The sequence below is a fragment of the Notothenia rossii genome (genome assembly GCF_949606895.1).
Source record: "Notothenia rossii genome assembly, chromosome: 3".
NCBI lineage: Eukaryota > Metazoa > Chordata > Actinopteri > Perciformes > Nototheniidae > Notothenia > Notothenia rossii.
The window spans coordinates 270236-290000 of NC_136901.1; the positions used below are offsets into that span (position 1 = coordinate 270236).

Consider the following 19765-nt stretch of genomic DNA (forward strand, 5'->3'; position numbering starts at 1 on the left):
TATTATTGTTAGCCATATGATAATGTAGTTTCATGGATATTATTGTTAGCCACATGATAACGTAGCTTCATGGATATTATTGTTAGCCACATGATAACGTAGCTTCATGGATATTATTGTTAGCCACATGATAACGTAGTTTCATCGATATTATTGTTAGCCACATGATAACGTAGTTTCATGGATATTATTGTTAGCCACATGATAATGTAGTTTCATGGATATTATTGTTAGCCACATGATAACGTAGCTTCATACATGGATATTATTGTTAGCCACATGATAACGTAGCTTCATACATGGATATTATTGTAAGCCACATGATAACGTAGCTTCATACATGGATATTATTGTTAGCCACATGGTAACGTAGCTTCATACATGGATATTATTGTTAGCCACATGATAACGTAGATTCATACATGGATATTATTGTTAGCCACATGCTAACATAGCTTCATACATGGATATTATTGTTAGCCACATGATAACGTAGATTCATGGATATTATTGTTAGCCATATGATAATGTAGTTTCATGGATATTATTGTTAGCCACATGATAACGTAGCTTCATGGATATTATTGTTAGCCACATGATAACGTAGCTTCATGGATATTATTGTTAGCCACATGATAACGTAGCTTCATACATGGATATTATTGTTAGCCATATGATAACGTAGTTTCATCGATATTATTGTTAGCCACATGATAACGTAGTTTCATGGATATTATTGTTAGCCATATGATAACGTAGTTTCATCGATATTATTGTTAGCCACATGATAACGTAGTTTCATGGATATTATTGTTAGCCACATGATAATGTAGTTTCATGGATATTATTGTTAGCCACATGATAACGTAGCTTCATACATGGATATTATTGTTAGCCACATGGTAACGTAGCTTCATACATGGATATTATTGTTAGCCACATGATAACGTAGCTTCATACATGGATATTATTGTTTGCCACATGATAACGTAGCTTCATACATGGATATTATTGTAAGCCACATGATAACGTAGCTTCATACATGGATATTATTGTTAGCCACATGGTAACGTAGCTTCATACATGGATATTATTGTTAGCCACATGCTAACGTAGCTTCATACATGGATATTATTGTTAGCCACATGGTAACGTAGCTTCATACATGGATATTATTGTAAGCCACATGATAACGTAGCTTCATACATGGATATTATTGTAAGCCACATGATAACGTAGCTTCATACATGGATAATATTGTTAGCCACATGATAACGTAGCTTCATACATGCATATTATTGTAAGCCACATGATAACGTAGCTTCATACATGGATATTATTGTAAGCCACATGATAACGTAGCTTCATGGATATTATTGTTAGCCACATGATAATGTAGTTTCATGGATATTATTGTTAGCCACATGATAACGTAGATTCATACATGGATATTATTGTTAGCCACATGATAACGTAGATTCATTCATGGATATTATTGTAAGCCACATGATAACGTAGTTTCATACATGGATATTATTGTTAGCCACATGATAACGTAGTTTCATGGATATTATTGTTAGCCACATGATAACGTAGATTCATACATGGATATTATTGTTAGCCACATGATAACGTAGTTTCATGGATATTATTGTTAGCCACATGATAACGTAGCTTCATGGATATTATTGTTAGCCACATGATAACGTAGTTTCATGGATATTATTGTTAGCCACATGATAACGTAGATTCATACATGGATATTATTGTTAGCCACATGATAATGTAGTTTCATGGATATTATTGTTAGCCACATGATAATGTAGTTTCATGGATATTATTGTTAGCCACATGATAACGTAGCTTCATGGATATTATTGTTAGCCACATGATAACGTAGCTTCATGGATATTATTGTTAGCCACATGATAATGTAGTTTCATGGATATTATTGTTAGCCACATGATAATGTAGTTTCATGGATATTATTGTTAGCCAGATGATAACGTAGATTCATACATGGATATTATTGTTAGCCACATGCTAACGTAGCTTCATACATGGATATTATTGTTAGCCACATGATAACGTAGCTTCATACATGGATATTATTGTTTGCCACATGATAACGTAGCTTCATACATGGATATTATTGTTAGCCACATGCTAACGTAGCTTCATACATGGATATTATTGTTTGCCACATGATAACGTAGCTTCATACATGGATATTATTGTAAGCCACATGATAACGTAGCTTCATACATGGATATTATTGTAAGCCACATGATAACGTAGCTTCATACATGGATAATATTGTTAGCCACATGATAACGTAGCTTCATACATGCATATTATTGTAAGCCACATGATAACGTAGATTCATACATGGATATTATTGTTAGCCACATGCTAACGTAGCTTCATACATGCATATTATTGTAAGCCACATGATAACGTAGCTTCATACATGCATATTATTGTAAGCCACATGATAACGTAGCTTCATGGATAATATTGTTAGCCACATGCTAATGTAGCTTCATGGATATTATTGTTAGCCACATGCTAACATAGCTTCATGCATGGATATTATTGTTAGCCACATGATAACGTAGCTTCATACATGGATATTATTGTTAGCTACATGCTAATGTAACTTTATGGATATTATTGTTAGCAACATGCTAATGTAGCTTCATACATGGATATTATTGTTAGTCACATGATAACGTAGCTTCATACATGGATATTAGCCTATTGTTAGCCACATGATAACGTAGCTTCATACATGGATATTAGCCTATTGTTAGCCACATGCTAACATCGCTTCATGGATATTATTGCTAGCCAAATGCTAAAATCGCTTCATGGATATTATTGCTAGCCACATGCTAACATCACTTCATGTATATTATTGCTAGCCACATGCTAATGTAGCTTCATGGATATTATTGTTAGCCACATGATAATGTATCTTCATACATGGATATTATTGTAAGCCACATGGTAACGTAGCTTCATACATGGATATTATTGTTAGCCACATGATAACGTAGCTTCATACATGGATATTATTGTTAGCCACATGATAACGTAGCTACATGGATATTATTGTTAGCCACATGATAACGTAGCTTCATACATGGATATTATTGTTAGCCACATGATAACGTAGCTTCATACATGGATATTATTGTTAGCCACATGATAACGTAGCTTCATACATGGATAATATTGTTAGCCACATGCTAATGTAGCTTCATGGATATTATTGTTAGCCACATGATAACGTAGCTTCATGCATGGATATTATTGTTAGCCACATGATAACGTAATTCATGGATATTATTGTTAGCCACATGCTAATGTAGCTTCATACATGGATATTATTGTTAGCCACATGATAACGTAGCTACATGGATATTATTGTTAGCCACATGATAACGTAGCTACATGGGTATTATTGTTAGCCACATGATAACGTAGCTACATGGATATTATTGTTAGCCACATGATAACGTAGCTACATGGGTATTATTGTTAGCCACATGATAACGTAGCTTCATACATGGATATTATTGTTAGCCACATGATAACGTAGCTTCATACATGGATATTATTGTTAGCCACATGATAACGTAGCTTCATACATGGATATTATTGTTAGCCACATGATAACGTAGCTTCATACATGGATATTATTGTTAGCCACATGGTAACGTAGCTTCATACATGGATATTATTGTTAGCCACATGATAACGTAGCTTCATACATGGATATTATTGTTAGCCACATGATAACGTAGCTTCATACATGGATATTATTGTTAGCCACATGGTAACGTAGCTTCATACATGGATATTATTGTTAGCCACATGGTAACGTAGCTTCATACATGGATATTATTGTTAGCCACATGGTAACGTAGCTTCATACATGGATATTATTGTTTGCCAGATGATAACGTAGCTTTATACATGGATATTATTGTTAGCCACATGCTAACGTGGCTTCATGGATATTATTGTTAGCCACATGATAACGTAGCTTCATACATGGATATTATTGTTAGCCACATGGTAACGTAGCTTCATACATGGATATTATTGTTTGCCAGATGATAACGTAGCTTTATACATGGATATTATTGTTAGCCACATGCTAACGTGGCTTCATGGATATTATTGTTAGCCACATGCTAACGTAGCTTCATACATGGATATTATTGTTTGCCAGATGATAACGTAGCTACATGGATATTATTGTTAGCCACATGATAACGTAGCTTCATACATGGATATTATTGTTAGCCACATGGTAACGTAGCTTCATGCATGGATATTATTGTAAGCCACATGATAACGTAATTCATGGATATTATTGTTAGCCACATGCTAATGTAGCTTCATACATGGATATTATTGTTAGCCACATGATAACGTAGCTACATGGATATTATTGTTAGCCACATGATAACGTAGCTTCATACATGGATATTATTGTTAGCCACATGATAACGTAGCTACATGGGTATTATTGTTAGCCACATGATAACGTAGCTACATACATGGATATTATTGTTAGCCACATGATAATGTAGTTTCATGGATATTATTGTTAGCCACATGATAACGTAGCTTCATACATGGATATTATTGTTAGCCACATGATAACGTAGCTACATGGATATTATTGTTAGCCACATGATAACGTAGCTACATACATGGATATTATTGTTAGCCACATGATAATGTAGTTTCATGGATATTATTGTTAGCCACATGATAACGTAGCTTCATACATGGATATTATTGTTAGCCACATGATAACGTAGCTACATGGATATTATTGTTAGCCACATGATAACGTAGCTACATGGGTATTATTGTTAGCCACATGATAACGTAGCTACATGGGTATTATTGTTAGCCACATGATAACGTAGCTACATGGATATTATTGTTAGCCACATGATAACGTAGCTACATGGGTATTATTGTTAGCCACATGATAACGTAGCTACATGGGTATTATTGTTAGCCACATGATAACGTAGCTTCATGGGTATTATTGTTAGCCACATGCTAACATAGCTTCATACATGGATATTATTGTTAGCCACATGATAACGTAGCTACATGGGTATTATTGTTAGCCACATGCTAACATAGCTTCATACATGGATATTATTGTTAGCCACATGATAACGTAGCTTCATACATGGATATTATTGTTAGCCACATGGTAACGTAGCTTCATACATGGATATTATTGTTTGCCAGATGATAACGTAGCTTTATACATGGATATTATTGTTTGCCAGATGATAACGTAGCTTCATACATGGATATTATTGTTAGCCACATGCTAACGTGGCTTCATGGATATTATTGTTAGCCACATGCTAACGTAGCTTCATACATGGATATTATTGTTTGCCAGATGATAACGTAGCTTCATGCATGGATATTATTGTTAGCCACATGATAACGTAGCTTCATACATGGATATTATTGTTAGCCACATGGTAACGTAGCTTCATGCATGGATATTATTGTTAGCCACATGATAACGTAGCTACATGGATATTATTGTTAGCCACATGATAACGTAGCTTCATACATGGATATTATTGTTAGCCACATGGTAACGTAGCTTCATGCATGGATATTATTGTTAGCCACATGCTAACGTAGCTTCATACATGGATATTATTGTTAGCCACATGATAACGTAGCTTCATACATGGATATTATTGTTAGCCACATGGTAACGTAGCTTCATGCATGGATATTATTGTTAGCCACATGCTAACGTAGCTTCATACATGGATATTATTGTTAGCCATATGATAACGTAGCTTCATACATGGATATTATTGTTAGCCACATGCTAACGTAGCTTCATACATGGATATTATTGTTAGCCACATGGTAACGTAGCTTCATGCATGGATATTATTGTTAGCCACATGCTAACGTAGCTTCATACATGGATATTATTGTTAGCCATATGATAACGTAGCTTCATACATGGATATTACTGTTAGCCACATGCTAACGTATCTTCATACATGGATATTATTGTTAGCCACATGCTAACGTAGCTTCATACATGGATATTATTGTTAGCCACATGATAACGTAGCTTCATACATGGATATTATTGTTAGCCACATGCTAACGTAGCTTCATACATGGATATTATTGTTAGCCACATGATAACGTAGCTTCATACATGGATATTATTGTTAGCCACATGGTAACGTAGCTTCATGCATGGATATTATTGTTAGCCACATGCTAACGTAGCTTCATACATGGATATTATTGTTAGCCATATGATAACGTAGCTTCATACATGGATATTACTGTTAGCCACATGCTAACGTATCTTCATACATGGATATTATTGTTAGCCATATGATAACGTAGCTTCATACATGGATATTACTGTTAGCCACATGCTAACGTAGCTTCATACATGGATATTATTGTTAGCCACATGATAACGTAGCTTCATACATGGATATTATTGTTAGCCACATGGTAACGTAGCTTCATGCATGGATATTATTGTTAGCCACATGCTAACGTAGCTTCATACATGGATATTATTGTTAGCCACATGATAACGTAGCTTTATGGATATTATTGTTAGCCACATGCTAACGTAGCTTCATGGATATTATTGTTAGCCATATGATAACATAGCTCCATACATGGATATTATTGTTAGCCACATGCTAACGTAGCTTCATACATGGATATTATTGTTAGCCACATGATAACGTAGCTTCATACATGGATATTATTGTTAGCCACATGCTAACGTAGCTTCATACATGGATATTATTGTTAGCCACATGATAACGTAGCTTCATACATGGATATTATTGTTAGCCACATGGTAACGTAGCTTCATACATGGATATTATTGTTAGCCACATGCTAACGTAGCTTCATACATGGATATTATTGTTAGCCACATGATAACGTAGCTTCATACATGGATATTATTGTTAGCCACATGATAACGTAGCTTCATACATGGATATTATTGTTAGCCACATGGTAACGTAGCTTCATGCATGGATATTATTGTTAGCCACATGCTAACGTAGCTTCATACATGGATATTATTGTTAGCCATATGATAACGTAGCTTCATACATGGATATTATTGTTAGCCACATGCTAACGTAGCTTCATACATGGATATTATTGTTAGCCACATGGTAACGTAGCTTCATGCATGGATATTATTGTTAGCCACATGCTAACGTAGCTTCATACATGGATATTATTGTTAGCCATATGATAACGTAGCTTCATACATGGATATTACTGTTAGCCACATGCTAACGTATCTTCATACATGGATATTATTGTTAGCCACATGCTAACGTAGCTTCATACATGGATATTATTGTTAGCCACATGATAACGTAGCTTCATACATGGATATTATTGTTAGCCACATGCTAACGTAGCTTCATACATGGATATTATTGTTAGCCACATGATAACGTAGCTTCATACATGGATATTATTGTTAGCCACATGGTAACGTAGCTTCATGCATGGATATTATTGTTAGCCACATGCTAACGTAGCTTCATACATGGATATTATTGTTAGCCATATGATAACGTAGCTTCATACATGGATATTACTGTTAGCCACATGCTAACGTATCTTCATACATGGATATTATTGTTAGCCATATGATAACGTAGCTTCATACATGGATATTACTGTTAGCCACATGCTAACGTAGCTTCATACATGGATATTATTGTTAGCCACATGATAACGTAGCTTCATACATGGATATTATTGTTAGCCACATGGTAACGTAGCTTCATGCATGGATATTATTGTTAGCCACATGCTAACGTAGCTTCATACATGGATATTATTGTTAGCCACATGATAACGTAGCTTTATGGATATTATTGTTAGCCACATGCTAACGTAGCTTCATGGATATTATTGTTAGCCATATGATAACATAGCTCCATACATGGATATTATTGTTAGCCACATGCTAACATAGCTTCATGCATGCATATTATTGTTAGCCACATGATAACATAGCTTCATGGATATTATCGTTAGCCACATGCTAACATAGCTTCATGCATATTATTGTTAGCCACATGATAACGTAGCTTCATGGATATTATTGTTAATCACATGATAACGTAGCTTCATACATGGATATTATTGTTACTCACATGATAACGTAGCTTCATGCATGGATATTATTGTTAGCCACATGATAACGTAGCTTCATACATGGATATTATTGTAAGCCACATGATAACGTAGCTTCATACATGGATAATATTGTTAGCCACATGCTAATGTAGCTTCATGGATATTATTGTTAGCCACATGATAACGTAGCTTCATACATGGATATTATTATTAGCCACATGATAATGTAGCTTCATGGATAATATTGTTAGCCACATGATAATGTAGCTTCATGGATAATATTGTTAGCCACATGCTAATGTAGCTTCATGGATATTATTGTTAGCCACATGATAACGTAGCTTCATGCATGGATATTATTGTTAGCCACATGATAACGTAGCTTCATACATGGATATTATTGTTAGCCACATGATAATGTATCTTCATACATGGATATTATTGTTAGCCACATGATAACGTAGCTTCATACATGGATATTATTGTTAGCCACATGATAACGTAGCTTCATGGATATTATTGTTAGCCACATGATAATGTAGTTTCATGGATATTATTGTTAGCCACATGATAACGTAGCTTCATGGATATTATTGTTAGCCACATGATAATGTAGTTTCATGGATATTATTGTTAGCCACATGATAACGTAGCTTCATAGATATTATTGTTAGCCACATGATAACGTAGCTTCATGGATATTATTGTAAGCCACATGATAATGTAGTTTCATGGATATTATTGTTAGCCACATGATAACGTAGCTTCATACATGGATATTATTGTTAGCCACATGATAACGTAGCTTCATGGATATTATTGTTAGCCACATGATAATGTAGTTTCATGGATATTATTGTTAGCCACATGATAACATAGCTTCATGGATATTATTGTTAGCCACATGATAACGTAGCTTCATGGATATTATTGTTAGCCACATGATAACGTAGCTTCATGGATATTATTGTTAGCCACATGATAACGTAGCTTCATACATGGATATTATTGTTTGCCAGATGATAACGTAGATTCATGGATATTATTGTTAGCCACATGATAACGTAGCTTCATGGATATTATTGTTAGCCATATGATAATGTAGTTTCATGGATATTATTGTTAGCCACATGATAACGTAGCTTCATGGATATTATTGTTAGCCACATGATAACGTAGCTTCATACATGGATATTATTGTTAGCCACATGATAACGTAGCTTCATGGATATTATTGTTAGCCACATGATAACGTAGCTTCATGGATATTATTGTTAGCCACATGATAACGTAGCTTCATGGATATTATTGTTAGCCACCTGCTAACGTAGTTTCATGGATATTATTGTTAGCCACATGATAACGTAGCTTCATGGATATTATTGTTAGCCACATGATAACGTAGCTTCATGGATATTATTGTTAGCCACATGATAACGTAGCTTCATGGATATTATTGTTAGCCACCTGATAACGTAGCTTCATGGATATTATTGTTAGCCATATGATAATGTAGTTTCATGGATATTATTGTTAGCCACATGCTAATGTAGCTTCATGGATATTATTGTTAGCCACATGCTAACATAGCTTCATGCATGGATATTATTGTTAGCCACATGATAACGTAATTCATGGATATTATTGTAAGCCACATGATAACGTAATTCATGGATATTATTGTTAGCCACATGATAACGTAGCTTCATGGATATTATTGTTAGCCATATGATAATGTAGTTTCATGGATATTATTGTTAGCCACATGATAATGTAGTTTCATGGATATTTTTGTTAGCCACATGCTAACGTAGATTCATACATGGATATTATTGTTTGCCAGATGATAACGTAGATTCATACATGGATATTATTGTTAGCCATATGATAACGTAGCTTCATACATGGGTATTATTGTTAGCCACATGATAATGTAGTTTCATGGATATTTTTGTTAGCCACATGCTAACGTAGATTCATACATGGATATTATTGTTTGCCAGATGATAACGTAGATTCATACATGGATATTATTGTTAGCCATATGATAACGTAGCTTCATACATGGGTATTATTGTTAGCCATATGATAATGTAGTTTCATGGATATTATTGTTAGCCACATGATAACGTAGTTTCATGGATATTATTGTTAGCCACATGATAACGTAGTTTCATGGATATTATTGTTAGCCACATGATAATGTAGTTTCATGGATATTATTGTTAGCCACATGATAACGTAGATTCATACATGGATATTATTGTTAGCCACATGCTAACGTAGCTTCATACATGGATATTATTGTTAGCCACATGATAACGTAGATTCATACATGGATATTATTGTTTGCCACATGATAACGTAGCTTCATACATGGATATTATTGTAAGCCACATGATAACGTAGCTTCATACATGGATAATATTGTTAGCCACATGATAACGTAGCTTCATACATGCATATTATTGTAAGCCACATGATAACGTAGCTTCATACATGGATATTATTGTAAGCCACATGATAACGTAGCTTCATACATGGATATTATTGTAAGCCACATGATAACGTAGCTTCATACATGCATATTATTGTAAGCCACATGATAACGTAGCTTCATACATGGATATTATTGTAAGCCACATGATAACGTAGCTTCATACATGCATATTATTGTAAGCCACATGCTAACATAGCTTCATACATGGATAATATTGTTAGCCACATGCTAACGTAGCTTCATACATGGATATTATTGTTAGCCACATGATAACGTAATTCATGGATATTATTGTAAGCCACATGATAACGTAATTCATGGATATTATTGTTAGCCACATGATAACGTAGCTTCATGGATATTATTGTTAGCCATATGATAATGTAGTTTCATGGATATTATTGTTAGCCACATGCTAATGTAGCTTCATGGATATTATTGTTAGCCACATGCTAACATAGCTTCATGCATGGATATTATTGTTAGCCACATGATAACGTAATTCATGGATATTATTGTAAGCCACATGATAACGTAATTCATGGATATTATTGTTAGCCACATGATAACGTAGCTTCATGGATATTATTGTTAGCCATATGATAATGTAGTTTCATGGATATTATTGTTAGCCACATGATAATGTAGTTTCATGGATATTTTTGTTAGCCACATGCTAACGTAGATTCATACATGGATATTATTGTTTGCCAGATGATAACGTAGATTCATACATGGATATTATTGTTAGCCATATGATAACGTAGCTTCATACATGGGTATTATTGTTAGCCACATGATAATGTAGTTTCATGGATATTTTTGTTAGCCACATGCTAACGTAGATTCATACATGGATATTATTGTTTGCCAGATGATAACGTAGATTCATACATGGATATTATTGTTAGCCATATGATAACGTAGCTTCATACATGGGTATTATTGTTAGCCATATGATAATGTAGTTTCATGGATATTATTGTTAGCCACATGATAACGTAGTTTCATGGATATTATTGTTAGCCACATGCTAACATAGCTTCATGCATGCATATTATTGTTAGCCACATGATAACGTAGCTTCATACATGGATATTATTGTTAGCCACATGCTAACATAGCTTCATACATGGATATTATTGTTACTCACATGATAACGTAGCTTCATGGATATTATTGTTAGCCACATGATAACGTAGTTTCATGGATATTATTGTTAGCCAAATGATAACGTAGCTTCATGGATATTATTGTTAGCCACATGCTAACATAGCTTCATGGATATTATTGCTAGCCACATGCTAACATCGCTTCATGGATATTATTGTTAGCTACATGCTAATGTAACTTTATGGATATTATTGTTAGCAACATGCTAATGTAGCTTCATACATGGATATTATTGTTAGCCACATGCTAACATCGCTTCATGGATATTATTGCTAGCCAAATGCTAAAATCGCTTCATGGATATTATTGCTAGCCACATGCTAACATCACTTCATGTATATTATTGCTAGCCACATGCTAATGTAGCTTCATGGATATTATTGTTAGCCACATGATAACGTAGCTTCATGGATATTATTGTTAGCCACATGATAATGTATCTTCATACATGGATATTATTGTAAGCCACATGATAACGTAGCTTCATACATGGATATTATTGTTAGCCACATGATAACGTAGCTTCATGGATATTATTGTTAGCCACATGATAACGTAGCTTTATGGATATTATTGTTAGCCACATGATAATGTAGCTTCATGGATATTATTGTTAGCCACATGATAACGTAGCTTCATGGATATTATTGTTAGCCACATGATAATGTATCTTCATACATGGATATTATTGTAAGCCACATGATAACGTAGCTTCATACATGGATATTATTGTTAGCCACATGATAACGTAGCTTCATGGATATTATTGTTAGCCACATGATAACGTAGCTTCATACATGGATATTATTGTTAGCCACATGATAACGTAGCTTCATACATGGATATTATTGTTAGCCACATGATAACGTAGCTTCATGGATATTATTGTTAGCCACATGATAACGTAGCTTCATACATGGATATTATTGTAAGCCACATGCTAACGTAGCTTCATACATGCATAATATTGTTAGCCACATGATAACGTAGCTTCATGGATATTATTGTTAGCCACATGATAACGTAGCTTCATACATGGATATTATTGTTAGCCACATGATAACGTAGCTTCATGCATGGATATTATTGTTAGCCACATGATAACGTAGCTTCATGCATGGATATTATTGTTAGCCACATGATAACGTAGCTTCATGCATGGATATTATTGTTAGCCACATGATAACGTAGCTTCATACATGGATATTATTGTAAGCCACATGATAACGTAGCTTTATGGATATTATTGTTAGCCACATGATAACGTAGCTTCATACATGGATATTATTGTTAGCCACATGATAACGTAGCTTCATACATGGATATTATTGTTAGCCACATGATAACGTAGCTTCATACATGGATAATATTGTTAGCCACATGCTAATGTAGCTTCATGGATATTATTGTTAGCCACATGCTAACATAGCTTCATGCATGGATATTATTGTTAGCCACATGATAACGTAGCTTTATACATGGATATTATTGTAAGCCACATGATAACGTAATTCATGGATATTATTGTTAGCCACATGCTAATGTAGCTTCATACATGGATATTATTGTTAGCCACATGATAACGTAGCTTCATACATGGATAATATTGTTAGCCACATGATAACGTAGCTTCATACATGGATATTATTGTAAGCCACATGATAACGTAATTCATGGATATTATTGTTAGCCACATGATAATGTATCTTCATACATGGATATTGTTGTAAGCCACATGATAACGTAGCTTCATGGATATTATTGTTAGCCATATGTTAACGTAGCTTCATACATGGATATTATTGTAAGCCACATGATAACGTAGCTTCATACATGGATATTATTGTTAGCCACATGATAACGTAGCTTCATGGATATTATTGTTAGCCATATGATAACGTAGCTTCATACATGGATATTATTGTTAGCCACATGATAATGTAATTTCATGGATATTATTGTTAGCCACATGATAATGTAGCTTCATGGATATTATTGTTAGCCACATGATAATGTAATTTCATGGATATTATTGTTAGCCACATGATAATGTAGCTTCATGGATATTATTGTTAGCCACATGATAACGTAGCTTCATACATGGATATTATTGTTTGCCAGATGATAACGTAGCTTCATGGATATTATTGTTAGCCACATGATAACGTAGCTTCATACATGGATATTATTGTTTGCCAGATGATAACGTAGCTTCATACATGGATATTATTGTTAGCCACATGATAACGTAGCTTCATACATGGATATTATTGTTTGCCACATGATAACGTAGCTTCATACATGGATATTATTGTTAGCCACATGATAACGTAGCTTTATGGATATTATTGTAAGCCACATGATAACGTAGCTTCATGGATATTATTGTTAGCCATATGATAACGTAACTTTATACATGGATATTATTGTTAGCCACATGATAATGTAGTTTCATGGATATTATTGTTAGCCACATGCTAACATAGCTTCATGGATATTATTGTTAGCCACATGATAACATAGCTTCATACATGGATATTATTGTTAGCCACATGATAACGTAGTTTCATGGATATTATTGTTAGCCACATGATAATGTAGTTTCATGGATATTATTGTTAGCCACATGATAACGTAGTTTCATGGATATTATTGTTAGCCACATGATAACGTAGCTTCATGGATATTATTGTTAGCCACATGATAATGTAGTTTCATGGATATTATTGTTAGCCACATGCTAACATAGCTTCATGCATGGATATTATTGTTAGCCACCTGCTAACGTAGCTTCATACATGGATATTATTGTTAGCCACATGATAACGTAGCTTCATACATGGATATTATTGTTAGCCACATGATAACGTAGCTTCATACATGGATATTATTGTTAGCCACATGATAACGTAGTTTCATGGATATTATTGTTAGCCACATGATAATGTAGTTTCATGGATATTATTGTTAGCCACATGATAACGTAGTTTCATGGATATTATTGTTAGCCACATGATAACGTAGCTTCATGGATATTATTGTTAGCCACATGATAACGTAGCTTCATGGATATTATTGTTAGCCACATGATAATGTAGTTTCATGGATATTATTGTTAGCCACATGATAATGTAGTTTCATGGATATTATTGCTAGCCACATGCTAACATCGCTTCATGGATATTATTGTTAGCTACATGCTAATGTAACTTTATGGATATTATTGTTAGCAACATGCTAATGTAGCTTCATACATGGATATTATTGTTAGCCACATGCTAACATCGCTTCATGGATATTATTGCTAGCCAAATGCTAAAATCGCTTCATGGATATTATTGCTAGCCACATGCTAACATCACTTCATGTATATTATTGCTAGCCACATGCTAATGTAGCTTCATGGATATTATTGTTAGCCACATGATAACGTAGCTTCATGGATATTATTGTTAGCCACATGATAATGTATCTTCATACATGGATATTATTGTAAGCCACATGATAACGTAGCTTCATACATGGATATTATTGTTAGCCACATGATAACGTAGCTTCATACATGGATATTATTGTTAGCCACATGATAACGTAGCTTCATGCATGGATATTATTGTTAGCCACATGATAACGTAGCTTCATGCATGGATATTATTGTTAGCCACATGATAACGTAGCTTCATGCATGGATATTATTGTTAGCCACATGATAACGTAGCTTCATGCATGGATATTATTGTTAGCCACATGATAACGTAGCTTCATACATGGATATTATTGTTAGCCACATGATAACGTAGCTTCATACATGGATATTATTGTAAGCCACATGATAACGTAGCTTTATGGATATTATTGTTAGCCACATGATAACGTAGCTTCATACATGGATATTATTGTTAGCCACATGATAACGTAGCTTCATACATGGATATTATTGTTAGCCACATGATAACGTAGCTTCATACATGGATAATATTGTTAGCCACATGCTAATGTAGCTTCATGGATATTATTGTTAGCCACATGCTAACATAGCTTCATGCATGGATATTATTGTTAGCCACATGATAACGTAGCTTTATACATGGATATTATTGTAAGCCACATGATAACGTAATTCATGGATATTATTGTTAGCCACATGCTAATGTAGCTTCATACATGGATATTATTGTTAGCCACATGATAACGTAGCTTCATACATGGATAATATTGTTAGCCACATGATAACGTAGCTTCATACATGGATATTATTGTTAGCCACATGATAACGTAGCTTCATACATGGATATTATTGTTAGCCACATGATAACGTAGCTTCATACATGGATAATATTGTTAGCCACATGATAACGTAGCTTCATACATGGATATTATTGTAAGCCACATGATAACGTAATTCATGGATATTATTGTTAGCCACATGATAATGTATCTTCATACATGGATATTGTTGTTAGCCACATGATAACGTAGCTTCATGGATATTATTGTTAGCCATATGTTAACGTAGCTTCATACATGGATATTATTGTTAGCCACATGATAACGTAGCTTCATACATGGATATTATTGTAAGCCACATGATAACGTAGCTTCATACATGGATATTATTGTTAGCCACATGATAACGTAGCTTCATGGATATTATTGTTAGCCATATGATAACGTAGCTTCATACATGGATATTATTGTTAGCCACATGATAACGTAGCTTCATGGATATTATTGTTAGCCACATGATAATGTAGTTTCATGGATATTATTGTTAGCCACATGATAATGTAGTTTCATGGATATTATTGTTAGCCACATGATAACGTAGCTTCATACATGGATATTATTGTTAGCCACATGATAATGTAGCTTCATACATGGATATTATTGTTAGCCACATGATAACGTAGCTTCATGGATATTATTGTTAGCCACATGATAACGTAGCTTCATACATGGATATTATTGTTTGCCAGATGATAACGTAGCTTCATACATGGATATTATTGTTAGCCACATGATAACGTAGCTTCATACATGGATATTATTGTTAGCCACATGATAACGTAGCTTCATACATGGATATTATTGTTTGCCAGATGATAACGTAGCTTCATACATGGATATTATTGTTAGCCACATGATAACGTAGCTTCATACATGGATATTATTGTTTGCCACATGATAACGTAGCTTCATACATGGATATTATTGTTAGCCACATGATAACGTAGCTTTATGGATATTATTGTAAGCCACATGATAACGTAGCTTCATGGATATTATTGTTAGCCATATGATAACGTAACTTTATACATGGATATTATTGTTAGCCACATGATAATGTAGTTTCATGGATATTATTGTTAGCCACATGCTAACATAGCTTCATGGATATTATTGTTAGCCACATGATAACATAGCTTCATACATGGATATTATTGTTAGCCACATGATAACATAGCTTCATGCATGGATATTATTGTTAGCCACATGATAATGTAGTTTCATGGATATTATTGTTAGCCACATGATAATGTAGTTTCATGGATATTATTGTTAATCACATGATAACGTAGCTTCATGGATATTATTGTTAGCCACATGATAATGTAGTTTCATGGATATTATTGTTAGCCACATGCTAACATAGCTTCATGCATGGATATTATTGTTAGCCACCTGCTAACGTAGCTTCATACATGGATATTATTGTTAGCCACATGATAACGTAGCTTCATACATGGATATTATTGTTAGCCACATGATAACGTAGCTTCATACATGGATATTATTGTTAGCCACATGATAACGTAGTTTCATGGATATTATTGTTAGCCACATGATAATGTAGTTTCATGGATATTATTGTTAGCCACATGATAACGTAGTTTCATGGATATTATTGTTAGCCACATGATAACGTAGCTTCATGGATATTATTGTTAGCCACATGATAACGTAGCTTCATGGATATTATTGTTAGCCACATGATAATGTAGTTTCATGGATATTATTGTTAGCCACATGCTAACATAGCTTCATGCATGGATATTATTGTTAGCCACCTGCTAACGTAGCTTCATGGATATTATTGTTAATCACATGATAACGTAGCTTCATAGATGGATATTATTGTTAGCCACATGATAACGTAGCTTCTTACATGGATATTATTGTTAGCCACATGATAACGTAGCTTCATAGATGGATATTATTGTTAACCACATGCTAACATAGCTTCATGGATATTATTGCTATCCACATGCTAACATCGCTTCATGGATATTATTGTTAGCCACATGCTAATGTAACTTCATGGATATTATTGTTAGCAACATGCTAATGTCACTTCATGGATATTATTGTTAGCAACATGCTAATGTAGCTTCATACATGGATATTATTGTTAGTAACATGATAACGTAGCTTCATACATGGATATTAGCCTATTGCTAGCCAAATGCTAACATCACTTCATGGATATTATTGTAAGCCACATGATAACGTAGCTTCATGGATATTATTGCTAGCCACATGCTAACATCGCTTCATGTATATTATTGTTAGCCACATGCTAACGTAGCATTATGTATATTAGCGTCTCACCGGGAACATGTAGCATCTCGGCTAGCTTCTTTCCGAAGATCTCTGCGTAGCGGACGCAGTCGTCCATCGAGACGTTTTGAACTGGAACGAAGGGACAGACGTCCAGAGCTCCGGAGCGGGGGTGCTCACCTGCACAGAAACACACCTGAGCTACTTCCTGTCATTCTGTTAACTTCCTGTCTCTCTGTAGTACTTCCTGCCCACCTGTATAGAAACACAACTGAGCTACGTCCTGCCTGTAGTACTTCCTGTATGCAGTACTTCCTGTCTGCAGTACTTCCTGCGCACCTGTACAGAAACACACCTGAGCTTCTTCCTGTCCTTCTGCTAACTTCCTGTCTCTCTGCAGTATTTCCTGCCCACCTGTACAGAAACACACCTGAGCTACTTCCTGCCTGTAGTACTTCCTGCCTGTAGTACTTCCTGTCTGCAGTACTTCCTGTCTGCAGTACTTCCTGCTCACCTGAGTGTCGGGTCATGTCGATCAGCTTGAAGGCGGTGTTGGCAGCGTTCAGCGCACCCTGCACCACGGACTCAGGTGAGCCCACAAAGGTGAACACGCTCCGATGAGTCGAAGCTCCGGAGTCAACGTCCAATAGACTGCAGCCCGGAGAGGACGAGATGGACAGAGAGATGGCATCAATCACCTGGGGACAAACTGATAGATCAATCACCTGAGGACAGACAGAGAGATCAATCACCTGAGGACAGACAGAGATCAATCAACTGAGGACAGACAGAGAGATCAATCACCTGAGGACAGACAGACAGATCAATCACCTGAGGACAGACAGAGAGATCAATCACCTGAGGACAGACAGAGATCAATCACCTGAGGACAGACAGAGAGATCAATCACCGGAGGACAGACAGAGAGATCAATCACCTGAGGACAGACAGAGATCAATCAACTGAGGACAGACAGAGAGATCAATCACCTGAGGACAGACAGACAGATCAATCACCTGAGGACAGACAGAGAGATCAATCACCTGAGGACAGACAGAGTGATCAATCACCGGAGGACAGACAGAGATCAATCACCTGAGGACAGACAGAGAGCAATCACCTGAGGACAGACACAGAGATCAATCACCTGAGGACAGACAGAGAGCAATCACCTGAGGACAGACACAGAGATCAATCACCTGAGGACAGACAAAGTGATCAATCACCTGAGGACAGACAGAGATCAATCACCTGAGGACGGACAGAGATCAATCACCTGAGGAAAGACAGAGAGATCAATCAACTGAG

General features: G+C 35.1%; 1 protein-coding gene across 6 annotated transcripts in view; it reads right to left on the minus strand.

Annotated features, from left to right (window-relative positions):
- ftcd (formimidoyltransferase cyclodeaminase) overlaps positions 1-19765 on the minus strand; it is a 38834-nt gene that overhangs the window by 17190 nt on the left and 1879 nt on the right. For 3 of the 6 annotated variants that reach the window (XR_013806060.1, XM_079669049.1, XM_079669047.1), the window contains exons 2-4: positions 19262-19288; positions 18972-19155; positions 18509-18637 (exon numbers count right to left, since the gene is read on the minus strand). Coding sequence is in view for 5 of the 6 variants with exons in the window: in XM_079669049.1 (XP_079525175.1) it covers positions 18509-18637; positions 18972-19155; positions 19262-19288 (340 nt within the window). In the remaining variant the exon portion in view is untranslated. Of the gene's footprint in view, positions 1-18508; positions 18638-18971; positions 19183-19261; positions 19289-19765 lie in introns of all 6 variants that reach the window. The other 3 variants (XM_079669050.1, XM_079669051.1, XM_079669048.1) reach the window with 2 other exon arrangements.